The sequence below is a fragment of the Elgaria multicarinata genome, chromosome 10 (genome assembly GCF_023053635.1).
Source record: "Elgaria multicarinata webbii isolate HBS135686 ecotype San Diego chromosome 10, rElgMul1.1.pri, whole genome shotgun sequence".
Classification (NCBI taxonomy): domain Eukaryota; kingdom Metazoa; phylum Chordata; class Lepidosauria; order Squamata; family Anguidae; genus Elgaria; species Elgaria multicarinata.
In genome coordinates, this window is record NC_086180.1 from 50,603,539 (window position 1) to 50,629,212 (window position 25,674).

The window sequence follows — 25,674 nt, forward strand, 5'->3', positions numbered from 1 at the left end:
GATCATGATGTCATCTAAAGAATCTGTAAGCAACTGCCCGAGCACACAATAAATGCCTCGTGTAGAAAGGCTCATGAATGTTACATTAGGTGAACAAGCACTGGATTTCTGTGACTCTGTCTCTTTGACTCACATATAGTAACATGAAAGCAAGCATAGCTAATTTAAGACAAAGGCGTAATCTCAGATATGTGAAATATGCAGGGGGTATTCTGGAACTTCCTGTCCTAGCTGGCTTTATTACTGGGGGAGTTTGCAAACAAGCAAGCTTGATATTTTGTTTGACACTTTAATGTTAATGAAACAGCAGATGAAAGGAAAGTTTCAAAGTATATCCTGGTCACCTCACTACAAGAAACTAATTGACAATGTAGAATTGGGAGTCACTTTAATATCCAATTTCCAGATATAGGAGCTACCTTTAACCCCAAAGTGCAACATGGGAGTCACTTCAAATTTGCCACTTCATATGTCTGTCTCTTGTTCATTCTCTCTCTCTCTCTCTCTCTCTCTTTGTGTCTCCTTCTTTAAAACATATGAAGAAGAAGCTAAACCAATAAGAAAAAGGTGGTGGTGGAGGTAGTGCATGGGCAATATACTCACTATAACTAGTACTGATGTTAGCATGCCGGAACATGATGAAAGATGTATATAGAGACATGAAATACGTCCAACACAACTTTTCCCTTATCCCTACCCTCATTTATTCTTTTTTTGGATTCTATTTTACATCCATATATAAGATAGAAACTCAGCAAAATATTTTGACTAGATCTCTCTCTCTATTGTATCAGAACTAGTCAGAATATGTTATATTAGAACTATTCAGAATATTTTGCTGATTGACTGATAGGATTTTTATCCAGCTTCTCACTGAAGTAACTTAAAGCAATCCCTACATAAACTCAGTAAACACAAAAAAAAATCATGTATACCTAACTTTGGAATTGTCACATGTAATGTAACTTAAGTGACTTGTTTGTAAATAGTACTGGCTCCCCTACAGGGGTGGAGTGAAAGTATCCAATGCCTAAATGATTACTATTGTACTTGCATTGTCAGGTTGGAACCTTGGTTGATTGAACTAGTTTATTGCGGGTGTATCCTGAGCTAAAATTGCCTTGGTCTTACACAAAGGTCCAAATCAAGATTTTGTTCTTCTTAACTCTCATTTTCCACTTGCTAGTATGCTGCTTAAGCAACTGTTCTGTGGATTCCTGATGGTATCAAGTGACTGCATGATCCGGTATCTTGGCTATTTAGGGCAGTGGCTCATGTCATTAGACACTTTATAAAATAACAAGTTTTCAAAGGCCACGTGACCTGCCTCTTGCATCAATGCCAAGATTTGATGTTTTGGAAACTATTCAAACTTCGGTCACAGGACGTAATGGTAGTTTTCAGCTCAGCAGAATGTTTAACTGTTTTGGTATGCCCACAGATAATTCACAGACCTGGAAAGAACACTGAATCTTGTTGGGAGGGACAGGGCTCTTTTGTCTGATTTTCATTCATATTCCCCCACCACCTTAGAAATTGCAAAACTGCTTGTGAAAGGTCAATTAACTCCAGACACAACAACTTGCTTTCCTTTTCTTTGAAAGTGAAAGTTATAACCCTAATTGGGATTAGCCCTAGCTAACCATATGCTTCTTGAGTCTCTCACAATTTTTTGGTGTGCAAACTACATAAAGTCCAAGAGTCCACCTAGCAACCACCCAGGGAGCTTTGGCTATTGGGTGGCATAAAAATGCAATAAATAAATAAATAAAATTTCCTTAAGCTTCATCTCTTGCCTGGCTACATCCTTCCTGGCAGGATTGTGTGATCCTGATGTATATATGCATTTATGTATGCATATATTTACTTTCAGTCTTCCACTACATTTGCAGCTCCCAGAGCAGCTTGCACCAAAGTATTGCACACTTCCCAGGAAACTTTGGTTATTGGGCAGCTTAAAAGTGCATAAAGAAAATAAAAATATATATTTTAAAACAACAATGAAATCTATCAGAAATAATTCAATCAGCAACAAAAGTAAGCAGCCGTACCATTCAGAGTTCTGCAAACCCAAGCCTGCTGATTCTTTCCTCGTGTGTGTGTGGGGGGGGGGGGGTACTGTTTTGGCTACATAAGCAACACTACTCACAGAAACAGAAAATGATTTGCCAAGAGATATTGGGAGAAAAACAAGGAGACCCCCTTTATATCTGGAACTTCTATTTCTCCATTAATTGAAGAGCAGGATTACAACTATGCAGTGTTGGTGCAGCAGAAGGGACAGTAGGACCAATCAGCCTGCCTTCCCCAACATACTTTGTTGTGCTTTCAGAGATGAATGGCAAGTAGAAGCTGCTATTTCCTTTCAGGAGCAAATGGCCAAGTAAGAAGACAGTGCTCCTGACCCTACTATTTTGAGTACTTGCCAGGAGCAACTGACAAACGCTTGGCAGAAAATACACAACTAACATGCTGGATTTCTGTAATCAGAAAACACTTTGCATAGTATTCAGATTAGGCTGCTTAAATGTGGGGTTTTGTGATATGTCAACCATTGTACAACTTTAGCACAATCTGGAGTAGCGTCAAATCTCTTTGCTTCCACAAAGTTTCCTCTAAGGTGAGAAGCATTAGATTATTTCAGATTACCTTAAAACACTTCTGGATGGATTGGCAGGAATTGCTGAATTTATCTTGTTCAGCATTTGCACATTAAGTGGCTTCCTATTGATTACCATGTTAAACAAGGGGGGGCATGCTAAGAGTTTTACAAAAAAATATGAGTGACATGGATCAAAAAATTTCTCCCTCATTTTCACTATGCACGTTCCATTAGAAATCAAAAATAATTTCTTCCAAGTAAACGTGTGTTGAATCAGAGTATTAGTATTACATCCATACTTTAACATTTTCAGGAAATACTTACATGCGTCTTTTGCTGCCGTGCCAGGCTGGTAGCTGTCCCTGCTTGCTAATCCTGTAATAGCATTCCGGTGATCAAATTCAATGGGCCAGCACTCTGCCTTGAAACAGCTGATTGCTGACTAGGAAAGGGAACGGAAAAAAAATACACCCAGCGAATCTCATTGCAGCTCTGTGCTGCATCCCTATCCCACAATCCCTTGCAGGGTTTGCTGCAGTCTTTCAGTGCGGGTTGAGTGAGAAAGATGTACTCAATAAAGATTGATTGGCTGGAATCCTTTTGGGGGTCTCCCACTTGTCAGTGACCCTGGAGAGGAGGTGGGGGAATTAATGACGCCTTGACTGGGCCTCCTTTCATTTCTTCCATTCTTCTCTCCATGAGATGGAGCATTGTTACCTAAAGCAAGAAATGTGCTGCATCTCTTAAGAGCGACTGTGCAGTCGTAGGGATTCTCTTGCAGTTTCACACGTGAGGCTTTCAGACTTGATGTTTTACTATAATTATGGTTGGCTCATCTGGACTACTGCAGGACACAGCTCCCTCCTGGAAAGGATTTCTTACTTGGCATCGCACTGATTAAGCTCTTTCCCTTGAAGATGGGTATGTCTTTAGCATTCGTGTGCGTTCAGTATTGTGCCTGCCTAGTGGGTAGCAGGCAATGCATTTTTAGTGATGCTCCCTGCTGTTCTGTTTTGTTTTTAATAAATAGAACTGTATGCTTTAGGGTTAGATAAGTGCTTGAAACAATAGGGGACCAAATTGATTGAAATGATATGGGAAAGAGAAACCTTTTGTATTGTGTACGTGAGAGAGGGGGGTGGGGGGGAGAGAGAGTTTTCCCTAACTGGTTTTTCAAAAGAAAAAATAGTGTATTTTAAAAAATGGATTATTGTTGATTCTGCCAGGAAACATGCTGTTTTTATAGCTTCTTCTCCTCCGTAAGGTTTGTCCCACAAAGTGCTCCGCTTGTGGAATTCTACCGATACCTTATCTTGTCTTTTGAAGTAGCTGATTTATAGTAGGAGTTCCATCCTTGCCTACAGATTTAAGACTTGAAAGATCCAATGAAAACGTAGCTCCTAAAACCCTATTCATTCATAATGCATGCCTTAGACCCTCTGGGTTCTGCGAATCATTGATAAGTGGTAGGCGATTTAGTCTGTTCTTTCAGAGTCTAATCACTTCTCTGGTTGGGTGGAGCACTGCCTTTATTTGAAAACCCTATACATTTTGAATAAGCCGGCATCAATCATCTTTATACGTTTTGGTCTACATTGTAGAATCATATTTCTAATACGGATTGATCTGTTTATTAAAACTGTATAAAAGACTTTCTAGAGCCCCCCTCCCTTTTAGGAGTTCTATTCCAGATGGGTGTGGCTGCAGACAACTGGTTTCTTTTTTCATGAAGACACATTTTCTGTTGGGGTTCTTGTATTATATGCACAAACCCATTGTGCATATACTCTTTCGTGTGTCTTAAAGGGCATTTTGATAAGAAATCAGGAATTGCTCTTTATATCTCTACAATAGGAAACCTGCAAGAAGAAACAAAGATGATGTCATTTTCTGGAAGGTTTCTTAATGCAAGCATTGATCCCTTATCAAAGGCTGCTAGATATTTACGAACTCTTACTCTAGATTTCATTTCTAGAGGTGAATTTACACAATGTTAATGATTTATTTAGGTTGGTTCATCCCAGTGGTATGTGTGTCACCCCTTCTACCTTTCTTAAAAAATGAGTGAAAATAATTGTTTCCTATCTAAAACATATCAACTTCTCTTCATAGCTTTGCAGTGAATTTTAACACAGTTGGTTTAACCCTTTCTTATTCCATAACCCTACATGCCTAGATTTGTTCCACCTTGATGGCACATGAAATTATTATATGTGTGCTTCTCAGGTCACTAGAAAACTGTTCTGCATCCTGAATAATAAAGTATCTAAACATATAACTCATGTTAGAAAGCTTTTAGACACAAGAGGTGCTCCATTGTTAAATGTAACTTTAAACAAGGAGACTATGTGAAGTAGACAATAGAAAGTCCTGGAACAGGGAGACATGAGTTCAAATGTTAGCTATTTCATGAACTGATTGGCTGTGTTCAGATGATCTTCCAAACCAGGGGTTGCTCAAATCATCATTTTCCAGTTCAGATAAAATGGCAAACTATGGTTTGATTAGGTCAGGAAGCAATGTGAGGGAAGAAGGGAGTGTTCAGGAGCCATGGCTCCTTACCCTAAACCGTGGATTGAAGGATTGCCTGAATGCAGAAATTGTGTAGCATCAGCAACTCACTTGCTGCAATCTTGTGCACATTTACTTGGAAGTAAGCCTCATTAACTAACTTGAAATGATTTTAAAAACATGGATGGGGTAAGAGCTCCTCATTGGGAACTAAATGAAAGCCTGGAAACCTTAAAAGTTCTGTAGTTCATAATTATTGGGTTTGGATGGTCAGCAGGAAAAAGCCACTATGGCTTCTTTTCCCCACCCCACATGTGCAACTTGTACACCCTCTGTTTCCCTAATTATCCTTGACATGGCGTAGAGTGCCATGTTGTCTGTATCTGGCGAGGTGCGCAGTGGGGATGACTTCCAAACCATCCCCACAACCCCATGGCTTGTTGCAGTTCTAGGTGGTTTGGAAGCCACCCCTGCTGCACAGCTCTCCAGATTCGAATGACATGGCAACCCGCGCTGCAGAAAGGGTAATTAGGGAAATGGGTGGGCAAAGAGCATGCACAGGATGGGGAGGGGGAAAAGCCACAGTGGCTTCTTTTCCTCCACTGATCATCCAAGTCCAATCTAGATGGTTTCAGGGTATATTACATTTATTATTGAAGTGTTAATTGGGAAATCATAGGAAAATGTGGTGACTATGGCCTATGCAGGAGTTCTAAATTAGGGAAGAGTAAACATGTGAGGAAGAGGGAGCATGCTAACCCCATCTAGTATCAGAGGCAGTAAGCCTATATACGCCAGTTGCTGGGGAACATGGGTGGGTGCTGTGGCACTGTGTCCTGCTTGTTGGTCCCTGGCTGACAGCTGGTTCGCCACTGTGTGAACAGGGTGCTGGACTAGATGGACCCTTGGCCTGATCCAGCAGGGCTCTTCTTATGTTTTTATGTTCATGCCCTCTGTCGGCGCTTTAATCGCCATCTACATGTCGAGAGCAACTTTGTGAAGAGGAGAGCCTCCTTGTATCTGTGGAAACTCTCCACATGAACCAGAATGCTGGAAAAGCAGCTGTCTGGGTCATGTGGAGCCCCCACGGAGAGAAGAGCCTCTCTTCTTTATGAAGTCACCATTCCACGTGTAGAGGGCCATGAAAGCGATGATGAAGGTGGGAGAGGCTAGAGAGCTCCTTCTCCTCATATGTTTACTCTTCCCTAATTTAGAACACCTGAATAGGGCTGATATAAATCCCTTCCTCACAAAGAGCCCAGGGTGGCTGACAAACTTGATAAAACATAATACATCATATAAATGTCATTAAATTCATGACTCTAAAATAAAAAATATATAATAAAATACAATAAAACCATTGACAGTACCAGTCAATAAAAAATAAAATAAAACATGTATCTAAGTCCCCAATGCTTGTGCAAATGAATGCATCTCCAACTTGCTCCTAAATGACAAGTGTGGGTGGGGGGATAGCTGAATCTCTAATGGAGGGGAGTCCCATAGCCGGGTGGGCTGCCACTGAAAAGGCCCTGCGACATACTGTGTGTTATACTTCTATCTTTCCCTTCCTGGAAGGAACTCAGTGTGGAAGACATGGTCTTCTTCCACTTATTTTATCATTGTGCCAAGAGATGGTGACTGACCCAAGGAGGTTCATAGCTGAATGGTCATTTGTAGCCTTAGCCCAACACTTGAATTACTATCTCAAACTAGCTGGAACAGGGATGTGTGTGTTCTGTGCTTTAAACATGATGTGGCAAGTTAACTTCTCTCTCTATAATGTCTACTTTGTTTAATTTCAACTGCTTTGGGTGGGTCTGAGCAAGCAGCGATGTCCAAGCCTATCTTTGCAATATATAAGACTTTAAAGGGGAAGAAATACTTATTCAGGTCACTTAATTACTCAGCCAATCCAATTTCAGAGGCTCTGGTATGTTCTGTAAACTTTCATTTGTACTCTGTGTTTCTGACTACTGGTGGTGACATCAGTGCATAGGCTATTTTGCCCATTCTGAAAATAGAGAAGCTTGCTCCATGCTCTTGTAACATCTTGCCATAAAAAGGATGCTGCAATCCTCTGTCATTTCTGCACTCTTGCCCTTTACTGCTGTTTTCATTTTGTTTGACTATCTTTGACTATATTCCCTAGTGAAGCATTTCCCAACTATTATTTCCAGGCCAGGAAAGGCTTCCGCCTTAATTTCTATGTGTCAGAACAAAGTACAGTTGTGGGCAGCAGACTCATTTGTTTAAACCTGGCTTTGCACCGGCCTCATATATAAGTAGGTATAGGGTCCCACTTTGAGAGTCAAAGAGAAAGCACAGGTGGGTGGGGGTGGGTGGGGGAATGCTAGTCCTCCTCTATCTTTCTGAGGACATTTTTCTCCTCAGCCAAGCTCCAATAATGGAAGCGTGCTCAGCTGGGCAAAGGCATGGTAGGGAAGAGGCTGTGGTGAGGTAAGCAGCAGCTGTATGGAGGATTCTGCACCTTTATCTCTGAAGGGGCAGGGTTTAAACACACAAGTTGGCTGCTGCTGTTCACTGCCCGAGCCTCAGAATGGAGTAGCTCTGAGGCGGAGACACGCTTTGTATGCAAACATCCCTGATTCAATCCCTTGCTTGTCTTCACTCCTGTGTGACGCCCTGGAGAGCCACAGTCAGTCATTTTATTAGTAGACCAAGGGCAGGCCATCTGATCTACTGCTGGATGTCTTGGACTGCAACTCCCATCAGCCCAAGCCAGCATGACCAATGGTCAGTGATTATGGAGAGAACCAGGTTGCAACGCTACCACTGGTGTAGACCGTGTTCAGCTAGACGAGCCAATGATCTGACTCAGTATAAGGCAGCTTCCTATGCTCTTCCTATTAACTGAAGGCTGACTAGAGAGCCAGTGTGGTGTAGTGGCTAGAATGTTGGACTGGGAGTCGAGAGATCCAGGTTCTAGTCCCCATTCAGTCATGAAAGCTCACTGGGTGACTTTGGGCCAGTCACAGACTCTCAGCCCAACCTACCTCATAGGGCTGCTGTTGTGAGGATAAAATGGAGAGGAGAAGGATTGGGTTCCTTGGAGGAAAAAAGGTGGGATATAAATGCTATAAGTAAAAAAAATAGTACACAGCAAAGGAATACTTTGCTATATGCTCTAGTTGTGAGTTGGCTTTCACTGATTTGCCAGCCTGGTATACAGCTGCATTTAGCACGGCCCATGTGTGTTAACATTACCTTTAGTGAAAATGTCGTAGGAACGTAATGAGCTGTTTTCTAATATGTTGGACAATTTGTCTGTCTAGCTCAGTATTGTCTAATCTGGCAGGCTGCAGGTTTCAGACTCTCAAGGAGAGATGAGCTTTCCCATCACAGGGTACCTGATCCTTTTAACTGGAGGTGACAGGGAGTGAAAATACTACATGCAAAGCATAAGCTCTACCACTGAGCCTTAGTACCTCTGTAGCATTCGAAATGTATCCCCCTCATGTTTGCACACTGGGAGTATTGTCAGTTGGCCAGGTTAGTAAAAATCCCACAATGCACTGCCACAGGGTAGCTTTTCTGGATGCATGCATCATCATAAATACCTGTCAGCTTTTTATTCAGGTATGTTTTTCTGATTTTTTCCATGCTTTTCTCTGATTTCTAATTTTCTTTTGTTGTTATTGCAAATATCATAAGCTTATGTTGTGAATTAATTAAAGGTTTCAGCTGGGTCAATCCCTGAATAAAGTCCCAGATTCAGGTAGGGTAAAATCCTCTTCCTCCAGTGTAGGATCCCACTGTAGAATGGCTGTATTTATTCTCTGAGGGCTCAACCCCTCTAGCTACGAATTAAAGCAACCCAGTTTAGATTCATTTGGCTTTTTTTTTAAACCTTACATCTAAAATTATCTCCAACTTGGTTGATATAAAAACTGCCTAGTTCCTCTCTGTGATCCACTGATAGAAAGGGCCCATGTACTTCGACAAGCATGGAACCACATCTGAGTAGCTGTGGGCTTTCCAGAATGGGGGCATCCAACATTTTCCCCTTTTTGATTCACAGCAATCGTAGGGGCAGCCACAGGTCCAACCTGTAACCATCACATGACCTGCAGAGCCTTATTTGAATGTCTGCAGGCTCCTCTTCTCCTACTTCATCTTGGGACTCTGAACATGTGATTTCACCATCAAATCAGATTTTTCCCTCCCCCATTTCCCACTCCCCTCACCCCACTGTCGAAACCTTCTTCTTTTAGCATCTTGCCTGATAAAGAGATCTGGAAATCTCTCATACGCATTTCTTGTGAACTAGTATGGATAATACAATATAGTTCTTCTCAACATCTGTCCAAGCAGTTTTAAAACAAGGTGGTGTAGTATTTCCAGGCATTACACATAGTTTTTTCTATTATTATTATTATTATTATTATTATTATTATTATTATTATTATTATTAAATCCTGGATGCTATCCTCATTATAATATTTCTTCAAAAATGGATCACAGCTGGGCAATATGCCCCTTTATTATAATAAGCAATACATATGTATTAAACTAAATAAGTAATGCAGGTGCAGGGGATCTGATCCGGATAGTACCTATGGTGGTGGGTGGAGAGAAAAGGATTAAAGCCGTTTTATCTCTCATGTTAGGGTCCCCCTGCATTTATTCTAGAGCAAAACAGACAGAAGTTGTAGGTCTTCAAAGTAACATGTGCTTTGGGTCTAAAGTTCGTTGTTAGCAGGAAGTTTGATTATTTTTTAACTTCTAAAGTTTTTGTTGTTTGTTTAAACATTTCAGCAGCGTGTCGGGTAAAAAGGAGCAGGACCCACATGTCAGTGGTCTAGGATGGCCAGTGAAGGTTCCAACATCCCAAGTCCTGTGGTGCGTCAGATTGACAAACAGTTTCTGATCTGCAGCATATGCCTGGACCGTTACAAGAACCCCAAAGTACTTCCCTGTCTGCACACTTTCTGTGAGAGGTAAGGATGATTTTCGCAAGTGTTTTTCCATTGCTTGGTCTGTTCGGACTAGCTGTCCCCAACCTGGTGTCCTCTAGACATGTTAGACTGCAACTCCCAGCACTTGTAGCCAGAGTTGGAGTCCAAAACATCTCCAGATTGGGGAACGTCAGTCTGGTCTACTACAGCGATCAGTTCCCACAGAAGTCTCGAATTACATTTAATTAAGAATGAACTTTCAATCCAGTCAAAATGATCTCCTGAAATATAAAACTAAGTTTAACCAATTAAAGGATAAAATGCCCTTGGGCTTGTTAAACTTAGAAGAAGATAAAAGAGGATTCAGCTTCTATGGAAGGAAATGCCAAATGTATTCTAGAATCTCACTGTGCTCTTTTGGTAAACCTTCTGTTTTTATTGTGACACTACCCCCCCTTTTTTTTTAGGAATCCCCTTGGCTATGATCAGTACATTTGCATGAAATAAGGCAAAAGAGTCATTTCCTACTGGCCATTGCTAGGGTGACCCTATGAAAAGGAGGACAGGGCACCTGTGACTTTGACAGTTGCATAGAAAAGGGAATTTCAGCAGGTGTCATTTGCATGCATGCAGCACCTGGTGAAATTCCCTCTTCATCACAACAGTTAAAGCTGCAGGAGCCCTGCCTCCTTTTGTAGTGTGACCAGATACAAAAGAGGGCAGGGCTCCTGCAGCTTTAACTGTTTTGATGAAGAGGGAATTTCACCAGGTGCTGCATGCATACAAACAACACCTGCTGAAATTCCCTTTTCTATGCAACTGTTAAAGATACAGGAGCCCTGTCCTTCTTTTCGTAGGGTCACCCTAATTGATTGAACTTAGGCTGTAAAATTAAGCACATTTTAACTTGAACATAAAATCCATCAGCATGAATAGGATGTTCAGAATTAAAGGCTTAAATATCAGCACATAAAGTTTAGTAGTAAAAGAGGAATTTTTTTGTCAGAGGTAAAGACTTTTGTTGCTGTAGATGTCTAGAAGCATTGCTGACGTCTTTTGTTTGGGCAGGGCTCCTGTGCCTTTAACAGCTATAACATATACAAAAATTTAACAGAGGACATTTTCTTGCACTGCATTTCCATGTTGTATCATAAAAAGTATTCTGCAACCCTCTCTGAAAGTGGAAGTGATCTTTCCACAGTTTCTGCACTAGTGCCTTTTCCTGGTGTTTTTATTTTCATTTTGTAAGACTACTTTGTCTTCTTTTAGGCTCCATTTATCTTCCTATAACTTTAAGGAAGCTTTCTCTTTCCCTCCCTCCCTCCCTCTTGTTATATCATCTTAGAGGCCAATTCAACTGGAAAGACAGTCATATGCATCTGCTGCCATGGGCTGAATTTAGTCTGGCTTCAACTATTGGCATTGCATTGCAAATATTCCACATTTATAATGGTGGCCAAAAGCCAAATCTGGGCTGAGCACAGCCTGTAGTGACAAATGTGCACAGTTGCCTCACCACAGGCGGAAGCAGTTAGATATCAGCAAAGTCTGGGCCCTAAAGCATTGTAACTCATGTGATGGGCCATGGTTGGCTGGAAAGCATGAATAATAATGCTTTATGTGCTAGGATTTTGGAGTCAAGATTATCCTAACTTCTAAGCATATATGATACGATAATTGTACAGTTGTTAAAGTCAAAATCAAAGGCTTACATTAATTGTTTCGTACGTTCACTGGGATGGAGTTAAAGGAGATTGCTGGAAAACTAAATGTGTTCTTTCCACCTGTCTTTCATCTGCCTTAGGGCAGATACCCGTGCTTGAACTGATATTTTCAGGAAGGGAGTCTGAAAAATTAAGGCAAATTGTGGTGACAAGAGATGAAGTTATAGACCTTATTAACAAATTGAAAACTAACAAATCAGGAGATCCAGGTGGTATCCATTCTAGAGTTCTTCAAGAACTCAAACATGAAATTGCTGATTTTCTAACAAAAATATGTAAGGTGTCCCTAAGATTAGCCTCTGGACCTGAGGATTGGAGAATGGCAAATGCAACAACAGAGATCCAGATGGGAGATTCAAGGTATCTGGGTATGGTGGGAGATTCAGAACAGATAAAAGGAAGTAGTTCTTCACACAGTATGTACTTAAACTATTGAATTTGTTATCACAAGATGTAGTGGCCACTGTATGAATAAAATGCTGGACTAGATAGGCCTTTGAACTGATTCAGCATGGCTCTTCCTATGTTCTTTTGTGTTCTGATATCAGCGTATCTTTTTACCATCCTCCTTAGGTGCCTACAGAATTACATTCCAGCCCACAGCTTAACCCTTTCCTGCCCAGTCTGCCGCCAGACATCCATCCTACCAGAGAAAGGGGTTTCTGCACTTCAGAACAACTTCTTCATCACCAACCTGATGGATGTCCTGCAGCGAACTCCAGACAATAGCATTGAGGAGTCTTCCATCTTGGAGACTGTCACAGCTGTTGCCGCAGGGAAACCACTCTCCTGTCCCAATCATGAAGGCAATGTAAGTGGATTAAGCTCCTATAATGTTGATGAATTGATTAGATGGTTCTCTGTGTATCAAGTTGATTCTAACATTACATTTGGGGACTATTGGAGTTGCAAATTATTGACTGTTTATTCCTGTAAAAAAAAAACTAGATAAATTTTATTCAATTTTGATTGTATGTTTAACATATGAATGTTTACATATGTGAAGAGAGTGAATTAGGATGCATTTGAGTTAGCAATCTGATTAATCTGTTGTGAGCACAGAATTGAGACATTTAGTTGTATCTTCATGTTGTAGGCTTTTTATTGCAGTGAAGCGCTATGATATTAATCAAGTTGGTTAGTTAAGCTCAGATGTTAATGTTCCATTATTCGGTAAGCTACATTTTATGCATCCATTTTGTAAGTGAAAGCAAATTTTGTAAGTGAAAGCAAATGTCTATGTTTTGGATGGTGAATTACACCTTTTGCCTCTTTCTTTCACTAATAAATTTATATATTTGTTCAATGGGAAGGCCCAAAGTTCATCTTCTCCACTATCAGCACTGTTGTGTGTTCTTTCCTTTCATCTGTCTATACAATTCCAGAATCATACTGTGTTTAACGTGGAGAGCAAGTAAACTGCAGAAGGATATACCTCCAGATCAATTAAGCAAACAAAGCAAACCATACTATGGAAGAGTTCGCTTTGTTTGCTTAATTGATCTGGAGGTATATCCTCCTGCAGTTTACTTGCTCTCCACGTTAAACACAGTATGATTCTTTCTGACAGCAGGTAGATCCTGTATGTGAACAAAACTCATTTGGATGAAATGTTATTGGATTCAACATTGCACCACCCAAAGTCATTGCTCCCCAGTTTTGGTAATCCGTGGCACCAGAAGTTTAAACATATGTGTAAAGCACCTATGCTAACAAGGGAATAAATGGAGCATATGGGTTGAATTATTTCATTATTCCACTTGAGCTGGCGGGTTGGCATCACTGTTGATACATCAGTGAGTGCATTCAGAATGCACTCATGTAATATGAACAGCCTTGCAATCATAGCTTTGCAAGCATTGCCTCATATGATTAGGAAGCTTTATATAGAAGTGGAACACAATCTAATACTTGGCAAGTAAAACTGCTTAAGCATGACAGAGGTAATGCAACTTGTGACCAAATTGGCCATGGTGGCCCAACTTCACCTATATGCTGATCCGGTCTGAGCTAGCAGTGACTGACCAAGAAAGACATCTTGGGGTGTTGTGATGGATAGCTTGACAAAAATGTTGACCTAGTGTGCAGCTGCTGTGAAAAAAGGCAAATTCCATCTTAGATACAATTAGATAATAAATTGAAAATAAAATTGCCAATATCATACTGCCCTTATACAAATCTATTGTGTGACCACATTTGGAATACTATATATAGTACTGGTCCCTGCACCTAAAAAAAGGGGGCTGGAGCAACTCAGTTTTGAGGAAAGTTTACAACATCTGGGACTATTTAGCTTAGAAAAGAGGTGAATTAGGGAAGACATCATAGAGGTGTACAAAGTTATGCATGGTGTGGAGAAAGTGGATGGAGAGACATTTTCCTCTCCTTTTCATAATACTAGAATCCAAGTAATCTCTTGGAACTGATTGGCAGGAGATTCAGGACAGATAAAAGGAAGTACTTCTTCATACAGTATATAGCTAAACTATAGAATTCACTACTACAAGATGTAGTGATGGCCACCAATTTGGATGCCTTTAATAGGGGATTGAACAAATTCATGGAGAAGAAGGCTATCAATGCATAACCTTAATGCATCCCATTAACCATTTTGTGGTTAAGCAGCATGGTTTAGTGTGTTGTCTGAAGGGTGCCAATGGCTTCTAATCCTGATACCTCTATGTATCAGGACAGTATCAGGGCAGTTTGCTGCGCAGGAGGGTGCTATTGCACTCATGTCCTTCATGTGCAGTTTGTTGGCCACTGTGTGAACAGAATGCTAATTTAGATGGACACTTGATATGATCCAGCACAGCTCTTCTTATGTTCACACAAAAAACATGCTTACCCCCAGCTTTCTTCATTTCTGCAATAATTGTTAAATAGTTTGGAGTCAGAAACCCTTGCTGATCTACTGCTGATCACTCAGAGATATACCAGTCGATCCAGATCTATCTTCTGTATTTCTTTGTATTTGCAACATAGGACAATTTTCAACATGTTTAATTATAACTATAAATCCATATCCTGATGTTAAAACATAAGCATTGCCAATATTTCATTGACTATGCAAAAGGTTTAAACTCTGTCCATCTGCATACATGGCTATTTATAATATAATGCAATACTACTTTTGTGGGCTGTTTACAGAATTTAGAATGGAAACATTGCTAGTATAGGACAGGAACAGTGCAATCCAGTAAATGCCTATTCAGAAACAAAACCCACTGAGTTCAACATGAATTACAATTAGATATGTAGCCTAAAGCTGTAGTCTTATGTACTCTTACCTGGGTGTAAGCTCTACTGAACTCAATGGAGCTTATTTCAGAGTAGACATGCATAGGATTGCACTATTAATAGAAAATACTAACTGGAACTCTATAGCCTGTAGCTGTTTTGGTCATTTTAGTGCAGTTTATACTGTACAGGCAGATGTAGTATGGGAAATCACTGAAACTGGATTCACTTTCAAAGGCTTGGGGTCTATAGCTACTAGAACTGAAATGCAAATTGTCAAATAACCATTCAATTAAATCCCCAATTAATGTGTCCCAAAATTTTACATTTGCTTCTTAGGATAAACATGGTAAATTATTTGAGTTTTAATTGACAACAGTCAGTGAGGATGGATGGTCAGTTTAAAATGTCCAAGCACTGAAATACATTTTAGTGTGTTCTCATAAATACTGAAAAATCTCCCCTTCCTGAATTCAGTGAATTGTGGCAACATTGCTATGAGTTTAGGGTCTTGGTAATGAATTCAAAACAGCTTGCTTTAATCTGAGGGACTGGTAATCTAACAAGGGCCATCCTCTTCTTCTCTGTAACCAGCTGATGGAATTTTACTGTCAGTCTTGTGAGACAGCCATGTGCCGGGAATGTACAGAAGGAGAGCATGCAGAACATCCCACGGTACCTCTCAAAGATGTAGTAGAACAACACAAGGCTTCTCTTCAAGCACAGCTAGATGCTGTCAACAAAAGGTATGACGCTAACTCTGCAACATCCATTCTAGGGTTCTAGAATGTCAGCATGAAAACAAGTGAATCTTATTTCTAATGTAAGTGAGCCTGTTTTTATGACCCCTTGAAATAGGTGCTTATGGTGTTACTGAACATCAGTGGTCAGTGGGGGTGATGGTGGTGGAGGGAACAGACAGAAAATGCCAGTGCCTCATGCTTCCTGTTTCATGTGCTCTTCCGTACAGTGTAGGTTTAGAAAGTGAGTAAGTTGCAGTATCACTCTTTTTATTCCTTTGTTGAAAGGTAGATGACACCAATCCTTCGCTACATTCATGCTGTGTTTACTTTTCTTTTTACATTGTTTTTTAGAGAATAGTCTATTAGATTTGTATGCTTGGAAGATATTAGGCAGCATCCAAAGCCTGCAGTCTGGCGGTGCTAGTTCTAGTGGGCCCAACCGCTAGTGCAATGGGAAAGTAACACATCCTAGAACAACCCTGGAAACTAGCTACTGTTTCCGGAATGGGATAGATCAGCGAGTTCCACTGATTTGCTTCATTCTGGAAATGCTACTTTTGGCCAGCATCTGTCTGCTCTAGGGAGTGCTAGCTTTCTGTTGCGTTCACAGTTTCCCCACTATTGCAAGGGCAGCTTTGGATATTGCTCACTGAATGTGATTGCACAGTTGACTTACAATTGACGAGAGTTTATTTTAAACCACAATTCCTGGTTCCCACATAAGGACAATCCAGGAATCTGCTTCTCCTCCCTGCTTTGCAGGTTGAGGAGAAGATGCAGGTGTGGGTTGTGCTTCACACAGGCACATTCCTGTTTGGGCATGTAATGCTAAATTATGGTTTAGTGCTAGCAGTGGAGGGTGATGGCTCCGATGTCAGCGGGGCGGTGAATCCATTCCGAGTTTCAGTCAGAACCAGTCAGAACTCTAAAGGAGCTATCTGAGGTGCTTCCTTTAGAGTTCTGACTGGCTCTTACTGAAACCTGGAATGGATTCACTAACATTGGAGCCACCAGCCTCCATTGGTGTTTTGATTGATTGATTGATTTTATCTACAAAATTGTATACCGCTCCATATCTGAAACAGATTCCAAAATAGTGTACATAAGAATTAAAACCTAAAAGATACAAAAATTAAAAGACCATTAAAATTATACTTTAAAAGAAAGAAAGAATGCCAATAAAAACTGACTGTCAGTCAAGGAATCCTTCCTGAAATAAAGCTGTTTTCAGGAAGTGCTGGAAGCAACACAGTGTTGGTGCTTGCTTGACCTCCAGGGGCAGGGAGTTCCACAGGAAGGGGCCACCATTCTCACCCTCTATGTACAAACTCACCCTCTAGAATAGAATTTCCCTAAGGAAGACTTGGTATTTGAATATTACCAAGGTTTAATCAGTATAATAAAAACACCCTGAAATAAAAATTCTCTGTCATATGACTTTAGAACCCAAAACTATGGCAGTACTGCTTGAAACGCCATGTACTATAATTTGTTCTCCTGCAGGCTGCCAGAGATTGATACTGCACTTCATTTCATTTCTGAAATTATACATCAGCTGACCAACCAAAAGACCAGCATTGTAGATGAAATTCATTCCACTTTTGATGAGCTTCAGAAGACTTTGAACGTCCGCAAAAGTGTGCTGCTTATGGAACTGGAAGTGAATTACGGCCTTAAACATAAAGTAAGACCCTTGTTCTTGTCGGTAAAATTTTATTGGTTTTAACTAATGGCTGCATGATGCCACCGGGAGAAATGATGTTTGAAATCTCATTATCTTTGGCAGAGAAATTGTGGGAAATGGCCTGTGTACCATATAAGGTTAATTTAGATCTCAGTTTTAATTTAACTGTGCACTTTCTATTTCATTTTCATTATATCGAAACTAGTGACTTGTGCAAATAAACAGCTTCAGAAACATTACCATAAAATTTGTTTGAAAGAAGCAGTAATTGGAAATGGTATTAAAGGAACAATCATTCATTGTTGGATTCTCAGGGCATATATTAATATATCCACGTAACTGCCATTTTTGAAAAGTAAAAATTATACTATTGCCACCATTCATGGCCATTTTTTTATGGTCTAGTTTTGTTAGGCATAATGTATAGTACAGCAGAAAATAATAAGTAAATATGACTCTTACTTTTTAGATGAAAGTGATGATAATAAAACAGCTACGGACATAGGGCAGCTATGAAAATTTTAAGTGTGCGATTTGTATCCTTAATGTGTATTAAAACCCAAGAGCCTGTAAATAGGCATATCGTTCGTATAGTAAAGCATTGTGTAGAAACTCCCTCTCTCTACTTTGTGTAAGAAAGAGAAAATATATGTATGGAAGGATGCAAATTTGTGATTACTATTTAAAAATAATTCTTTGTTTGTCGTGTATTCCTACTGGCGTTTGGGATTTAGCTCATCACATCCACATACAGAGCTTATGGTCAGATTTAGAATTGTAGCTAGTCATACATCTGTTTAATTCAGCCTGTCCTTGAACAAAGATGGAACAGAAAGACTTGTACTCCCAGTTTATTTTATCTAACAGACTTTTACCAACATGCAAAAATGTTATGAAAAACATTGTCCCAGATATGTGTGTTAAATCTAGATGTGTATGTGTGTTTTATTTATTTTGCCACAGTGTAGTTACTTATTGGCTGCATTTTCTTACTTTCTTTTTTGTATATTATTATCCAAATAGTTTTAAGCCCTGTAACAAAGTGATCTGGCAGGCTTGGCAGCTGGACCTGAGCAACTGTCAGTCAAGAGGGAGAAACCCACAATAGAATCAGAGATGAGACGTGGAGAGATTACAGCCTCATTGGCAGTTGGAACTGACAGTTGGAACGTCTCAGTTAGGAGTAGGGGGTGCGGGGGTTAGCCTGAGAGAGAGAGAGAGAGAAAATGGTATATAGAATCATAGAATAGCAGAGTTGGAAGGGGCCTACAAGGCCATCGAGTCCAACCCTCTGCTCAATGCAGGAATCCACCCTAAAGCATCCCTGACAGATGGTTGTCCAGCTGCCTCTTGAAGGCCTCTAGTGTGGGAGAGCCCACAACCTCACCAGGCAACTCATTCCATTGTCATACTGCTCTAACAGTCAGGAAGTTTTTCCTGATGTCCATCTGGAATCTGGCTTCCTTTAACTTGAGCCCATTATTCCGTGTCCTGCACTCTGGGAGGATCGAGAAGAGATCCTGGCCCTCCTCTGTGTGACAACCTTTTAAGTATTTGAGGAGTGCTATCATGTCTCCCCTCAATCTTCTCTTCTCCAGGCTAAACATGTCCAGTTCTTTCAGTCTCTCTTCATAGGGCTTTGTTTCCAGACCCCTGATCATCCTGGTTGCCCTCCTCTGAACACGCTCCAGCTTGTCCACATCCTTCTTGAATTGTGGAGCCCAGAACTGGATGCAATACTCTAGATGAGGCCTAACCAGGGCCGAATAGAGAGGAACCAGTACCTCACATGATTTGGAAGCTATACTTCTATTAATGCAGCCTGTCTTAATCACAAGTGTAATTGTACTACTTTCAAAATCAGAGTGCAGAACCTCAGCCCTCTGGGTTTCCTTAGAAGGCCATGACCCCCTTTTCCCAAATGCCAATCCTTTGGAAGTTTCCCGGTTTTTGTGCAGTTCCCTCCCCCCCATTCTAAGAGGCTGATATGCCTTTCCTAAGGCACTGTGTTTCCTCAGTGGTTGAATCATGGTGTTTTCTCTCTATCCAGGTCCTACAGAATCAGCTTGATACCCTACTGGAGGGACAGGAAAATATTAAGAGTTGTAGCAACTTTACAGCTCAAGCACTTAACCATGGAACTGAAACTGAAGTCTTGCTTGTAAAGAAGCAGATGAGTGACAAGCTGAATGAGTTGGCTGTCCGAGACTTCCCATTGCAGCCCCGTGAAAATGATCAGCTGGACTTCATAGTGGAAACAGAAGGGCTGAAGAAGTCCATTCATAATCTTGGTACTATTTTAACCACAAATGCTGTTGCTTCTGAAACAGTGGCCACTGGAGAAGGACTAAAGCAAACTGTGATAGGACAGCCTATGTCAGTCACCATCACTACCAAGGACAAAGATGGGGAGCTCTGTAAATCTGGGAATGCTTACCTCACAGCTGAGCTGAGCACTCCTGATGGGAGTGTGGCAGATGGAGAAATACTTGACAATAAAAATGGCACTTACGAATTTTTGTATACTGTCCAGAAAGAAGGGGACTTCACTCTTTCATTGAGACTCTATGAACAGCATATTAGGGGCAGCCCATTCAAACTCAAGGTAATCAGGTCAGCAGATGTGTCCCCCACCACTGAAGGAGTTAAGAGGCGCGTTAAGTCTCCTGGTAGTGGCCATGTGAAGCAGAAGGCTGTAAAAAGACCAGCTAGTATGTACAGCACTGGCAAAAGGAAAGAGAACCCCATTGAAGATGATCTGATCTTCAGAGTAGGTAAGTAGTTTATTCTCTTCTAAATTCTTAGAACTGGTGTCCATCTGCATTGTCTTATTTTTGCATGAATGTCAACATCACAGCAGAAATTATGTAAACTACAGTAACATAGGACTTTTTGTAGTATAGAGAGGTGTTACAAATGAATGTACATTTGTAATGTTACAAATGAATGTACAATCCTCCAGTGGGGGAGGAAGCGGCAGCCAGGCACCTCTCCACCGTGCCTGGGTCCAGCTCCAGCTGAGAGCCCCCTCCCTCCTGCTCCCAACTGTAACTGCTGAACTTGCAACTAAGATTGTAGTGCCTGAATTTGCTTTCCTTTTCCCCCTTCTCCTCCTCCCTCCCAATCCCCTTTCCTTTTGTGTCATGTCTTTTAGATTGTAAGCCTGTGGGCAGGGACTGTCAAGAAATACTTTTGTAAGCCGCTGTGAGAGCCTTTTGGCTGAATGGCGGCATAAAAATCCTTAAATAAATAAATAAATAAATAAAATGTACTATAAATGAGCCATATTAATGGGCCTTAGTTTTTTTGTTTTTTGTTTTTAAAAAAGCTAAATTTCTGTCAAGTTTTCTATGCCAAACTATTGCAGATCTGGAAATGAAAAATTCAATCATCTATATTGCATATAAAGTTCAGGATTTCTGAAACAATATTTCTAAGAACTACATTGAGGAGAAAAGACAAATAGGAAACTATTTTGAGCATTTCTTCCCCCTATATATTTATTAATGGTTTTGTCTATGTTTTATGAAGCAAATGGTAGATGAGAACGCTTCCCAAGCAGTGATCTTAATTTAGTGTTGCTACATGTGCGGGCAGTTGTTGATATCACTCATGATTGGAGTTCAAGGACCTGTGATTCTTGTTTTTTTTTAAAAGGACACAGTTCAAAACTTCATTAATGAAGTTATTTTTCAGCAAGTCATAAACATGACACTTGCTGAACAAAATAACTCAGTAAAATAATGAAGATAAGTGCCATGCTGGATCAGACCAAGGGTCCATCTAGTCCAGCACTCCGTTCACACAGTGGCCAGCCAGCCATTGGCCAGGGACCAACAAAGCAGGACATGGTGCAACAGCACCCTCCCACCCATGTTCCCCAGCAACTGGTGCACACAGGCTTACTGCCTCGAATACTGGAGATAGCACACAACCATCAGGGCTAGTAGCCATTGATAGCCTTCCCCTCCAGGAATTTATCGAACTCCCTTTTAAAGCCATCCAAATTGGTGGCCATCACTACTTCTTGCGGTAGTGAGTTCCATAATTTCACTATGTGCTGTGTGAAGAAGTACTTCCTTTTATTTGTTCTGCATCTCCCACCAATCAGCTTCATGGGATGACCCTGGGTTCTAGTATTTTGAGAGAGGGAAAAAAATGTCTCCCTATCCACATCCTCCACACTATGCATAATTTTGTACACCTCATGTCTCCTCTTAGCTTCCTTTTTTCCAAAATAAACAATCCCAAGTTGTTGTAACGTTCCTTCATAGGGGAGATGCTCCAGCCCCTTAATCATTTTTAGTTGCCCTTTTCTGCACTTTTTCCAGCTCTATAATATCATTTTTAGGTGTGATGACCAGAACTGTGCACAGTATTCCAAGTGTGGTTGCACCATAGATTTATATAAAGGCAGTATGATACAGTTTTATTCTCAATTCCTTTTCTTATAATGGAGTTTGCCTTCTTTACAGTGGCTGCACACTGGGTTGACATTTTCATTGAGCTGTCCACCACAGTCCCAAGATCTCTTTCTTGTTCAGTCACCGCCAGCTCAGATCCCATTAGGTTATATTTGAAGTTGCGTTTTTTTACCCCCGAGTGCATCACCTTACACTTGCTTACATTGAACCGCATCTGCCATTTGGATGCCCACTCTCCCAGCTTGGAGAGATCCCTTTGGAGCTCTTCACAATCCCTTTGTGTTTTAACAATCTTAAATAATTTGGTGTCATCGACAAACTTGGCCACTTCACTGCTCACTCCTAATTCCAGATCATTTATGAACAAGTTGAAAAGAATTGGTCCCAGTACCGATCCCTGTGGGACCCCACTATTTACTTCCCTCCATCGGAAGAATTTACCATTTATTCCTACTTTCTGTTCTTTAACCAGTTACTGATCCATAAGAGGACCTCTCCTCTTGTTCCCAGACTGCTAAGTTTGCTCAGGAGTCTTTAAAGAGGGACTTTATCAAAAGCCTTTTGGAAGTCCAAGTAAACATTGTCCACAAGATCACCCCTGCCGATATGTTTATCGACACTCACAAAGAATTCTAGTGGATTAGTGAGACAGGACTGGCCTTTGTGGAAGCTGTGTTGTTTCTTCTTCAGCAGGACATGTCATTCCATATGCTTACTAATTTTGTCTTTAATAATGCTTTCAACCAATTTATCAGGAACAGATGTCAAGCTAACCAGCCTGTAATTTCCGAGATCCCCTCTGAATCCCTTTTTGAAAATTGGTGTTACATTGGCCATCTCAATCCTCTGGTACAGAGGCTGAGCTTAGGGACATGTTCCATATTTTTGTGAGGAGGTCCACAATTTCATATTTGAGTTCTTTGAGAACTCTAGGATAGATACCATCCAGACCTGGTGATTTATTTGCTTTCAATTTGTCAATAAGGTTGAGAACTTCATCTTTTGTCACTTCTATCTGCCTCAGTTCCTCAGACTTTAGTACACTTGCTCGGGATGTGTCTCTATAGATATCTGCAGACTACTTCTTTGTGTTCAGTGAATAAGCCCTTCCAGAACACAAATGACTGAGGGGAATTTAGTTCAATGTGCAACGAATCATTTCCCACTGCAGCTCTGGCTCTATTCTGCCTATCCAGTAGAGTTAGTCCAGGAATTAGCATGTTTTCCAGACTCAAAGTAATATAGCTTGAGTAAATTTGGATTACTACAGGTAGCAGAATGCCCACGTAAGGTACTCAGAGGACAACAGAGACAAGATCAGAACTGCTTTTCCAGAAATGAAGTTTTATTTAGAAAGTAAACAAATGACAATAATTTAACTATAGAAAGGTGTCATGTTCCTGGTTAACAAAGAAGGGGAATCTAAGCTTTAAGAAGAGTTTAAAGTACTTCTTGGAAAGATCACTTGAAATCCCAAGGTTTTCCATAGCCAATCAATATATGATAGTGTGGCTTTTATTAAATTGGGACTCAGAGAAAGACTGAACATTTAATGATTTCAGGAAGTCTCACACTATTGTATAGAGGGGTATGGACACTCTACTGTCCATCTCAATAAATGACAATTTATCCTAGTTTGCAAAATCATCACTAGCTCACCTTCCCAGACAAATTGTAGTCTTTTGTGGCAAGGTGTTCAAGAGGAAACACACAAAATGGTTGCAGAACATTGCCCTCCAGCAACAGTTACATCAATCAATAGAAAATAATGCATTTTTTATCTCTTGAGGAACTGTCAATATTTTTGAATGCATTTGTCAAGACGTTCTGAAAGCTTTATTCTCAACAAAATGTCTCTGTTAAAAAGTGAGGATTTTAGTAGTATTGCACAGAAGAAAACAGAGTTCTGGAGTAAGCTACTTGGAGAATCAGTGGTTGTTTATGATGGGAGAGGAAAGAAAATTTATATTTGTCTGCATTCAGTTAAAGGTGCTGATATTTGTACATGAGGTTGAACGCCTGCATCCATTTTCAAAGTAGGGAGGAGAACACAAAATCTTCCGCTTCAAAAATTAAGATATTGGAGTTAAAGTGGGTTGGCACGTTGAAGACAATATTCTATGTTTCTCAAGTAAAAATCTCTGGTTTGACCTCCAACCCCAGTTTTCAAAGTGATTATGAAACATATCAAATACAATGCAGTACAGTATCACCATTGAAAACTTAAATTAAAACATTGCATTAAATTTGGTGCACACTTTCACAAAATCATGGGGAAAGGAACAAAAATATCCTTTCCTTAAACTGGAGCTTAGTGAGTAATGAGGCATGCAAGGGAATGTGTGAGGACACTAAACTAAAAAGGATTGGCTTAAATTGCTGCAATGTCATCTTCAATTTCTTTCTGGTTGTCTGCTCACTCTTTTTTCTTTTCTTTTTTACATTTCTATACCGCCCAATAGCCGGAGCTCTCTGGGCAGTTCACAAATAACTCTTGGAAGTTATTCCCCCCCCCCCAAAAAAAACCAGAATTCCTCCCCAACCCGTTACTTCTATTTGTTTGACCATTGCAGATGTTATAGTTTCACTTTCTGTTCAATCTTGAAAGTTCTTTTTTCTTTGTTTTCATTGTGTTATATTTAACAGCCTGCCTGATCACTGTAGGCAATAAAGAATTCCATGCAGATGAAAGTATGGAATTTCATATAGCCAGTAGGCTGGCAGAGGAAGGATGGATCACTCTGCGGTTGGCTTCAGAAGTCACTTTAAGCCATGATGGGTTAATAAGCTACTCATAGTAGCTTATTTTGAAAATATACTACTGTTGTCCCGCAGACGATCAGACAAATACGCTACTGTGCATAGTTTATTAAGCTACTGTGCGTAACTTGAGTCTTCCCCCCGCTACCTGTCCTGCTGCAGTCCTCCCACCTGAGCAGTGCCTCTGTTTCACCGATTGACAGTATTCCAGCAGTAACCTTCCACAATATCCCAATGAGAGGGAGGAGATTAATTCAGCGCTTCCAACATCTCCCCGATCAGTGGGGAGGGGTGTGTGGCTCAAAAGAGCTGGAAGTATGCAGGATTACAATTGTGCATTTCCTTCCATAGACACAGAGAACGCCCATGAAGAATAGAGTGGTGGTTGTGATCTGAACCACTCTTTCTGCACAACTCTATAGGCGAGCAAATTAATCTTTTATGAGCTGATTCACAAGGCTGCATTCCCCCCATACCCTACTCCCAAGTTAGAATAGGCTCGTTCTTTCTGGGCTTGGAGAAAGCTTGGGGTTTCTCTGAAATGTCTCTGACATTTTGGAAAGATCTGGCCCATTTCTCTGCCAGTTCTCCACTGTACCCAGCCTTCTCTGCCTCTGGTTTCTTTCCTCTGCCCCACCCTTGTGAATCCTGTTTCCTTTCCCCACAACTTAGCTTCCATCATCAGGGAGGAAGAAGCACAAAGATGAGGCTTTGTGTCAGAAATAAAGGGTTGGAATGATTCTTTTGCAGCCATTTAGTTGATTTCCTTTTCCATTTATTTGTGTTCTCATCTACTTTTAGGTACCAAAGGGAGAAACAAAGGGGAGTTTACAAATCTTCAGGGAGTAGCTGCATCTACAAATGGAAAAATATTAATAGCAGACAGCAATAATCAATGTGTACAGGTATGCCAACTTTTCTCCTTTTCAATTTACAGATCTTTATATAAAGACACAGGACTGATCAAATGCATAGGAGAATCATGTTATCTGAAAAGCAGCAAGATTATGGGATTCATCGTAAATGATGCTGTGGAGACAGTGTGTTGGACTGGGAGTCAGGAGATC

At 40.6% G+C, this 25,674-nt stretch overlaps 1 protein-coding gene across 6 annotated transcripts in view; it reads left to right on the forward strand.

Moving 5' to 3' along the window:
• Window positions 1-25,674, forward strand: part of TRIM2 (tripartite motif containing 2) — a 68,944-nt gene that overhangs the window by 24,012 nt on the left and 19,258 nt on the right. For 5 of the 6 annotated variants that reach the window (XM_063136012.1, XM_063136010.1, XM_063136008.1 and 2 more), the window contains exons 2-7: window positions 9,893-10,074; window positions 12,330-12,567; window positions 15,591-15,742; window positions 17,243-17,423; window positions 19,474-20,197; window positions 25,409-25,512. In XM_063136012.1, coding sequence (XP_062992082.1) covers window positions 9,941-10,074; window positions 12,330-12,567; window positions 15,591-15,742; window positions 17,243-17,423; window positions 19,474-20,197; window positions 25,409-25,512 — 1,533 coding nt within the window. In that variant the 5' untranslated portion in view covers window positions 9,893-9,940. Of the gene's footprint in view, window positions 1-3,086; window positions 3,524-9,892; window positions 10,075-12,329; window positions 12,568-15,590; window positions 15,743-17,242; window positions 17,424-19,473; window positions 20,198-25,408; window positions 25,513-25,674 lie in introns of those variants that run through there. The other variant, XM_063136011.1, reaches the window with a different exon arrangement.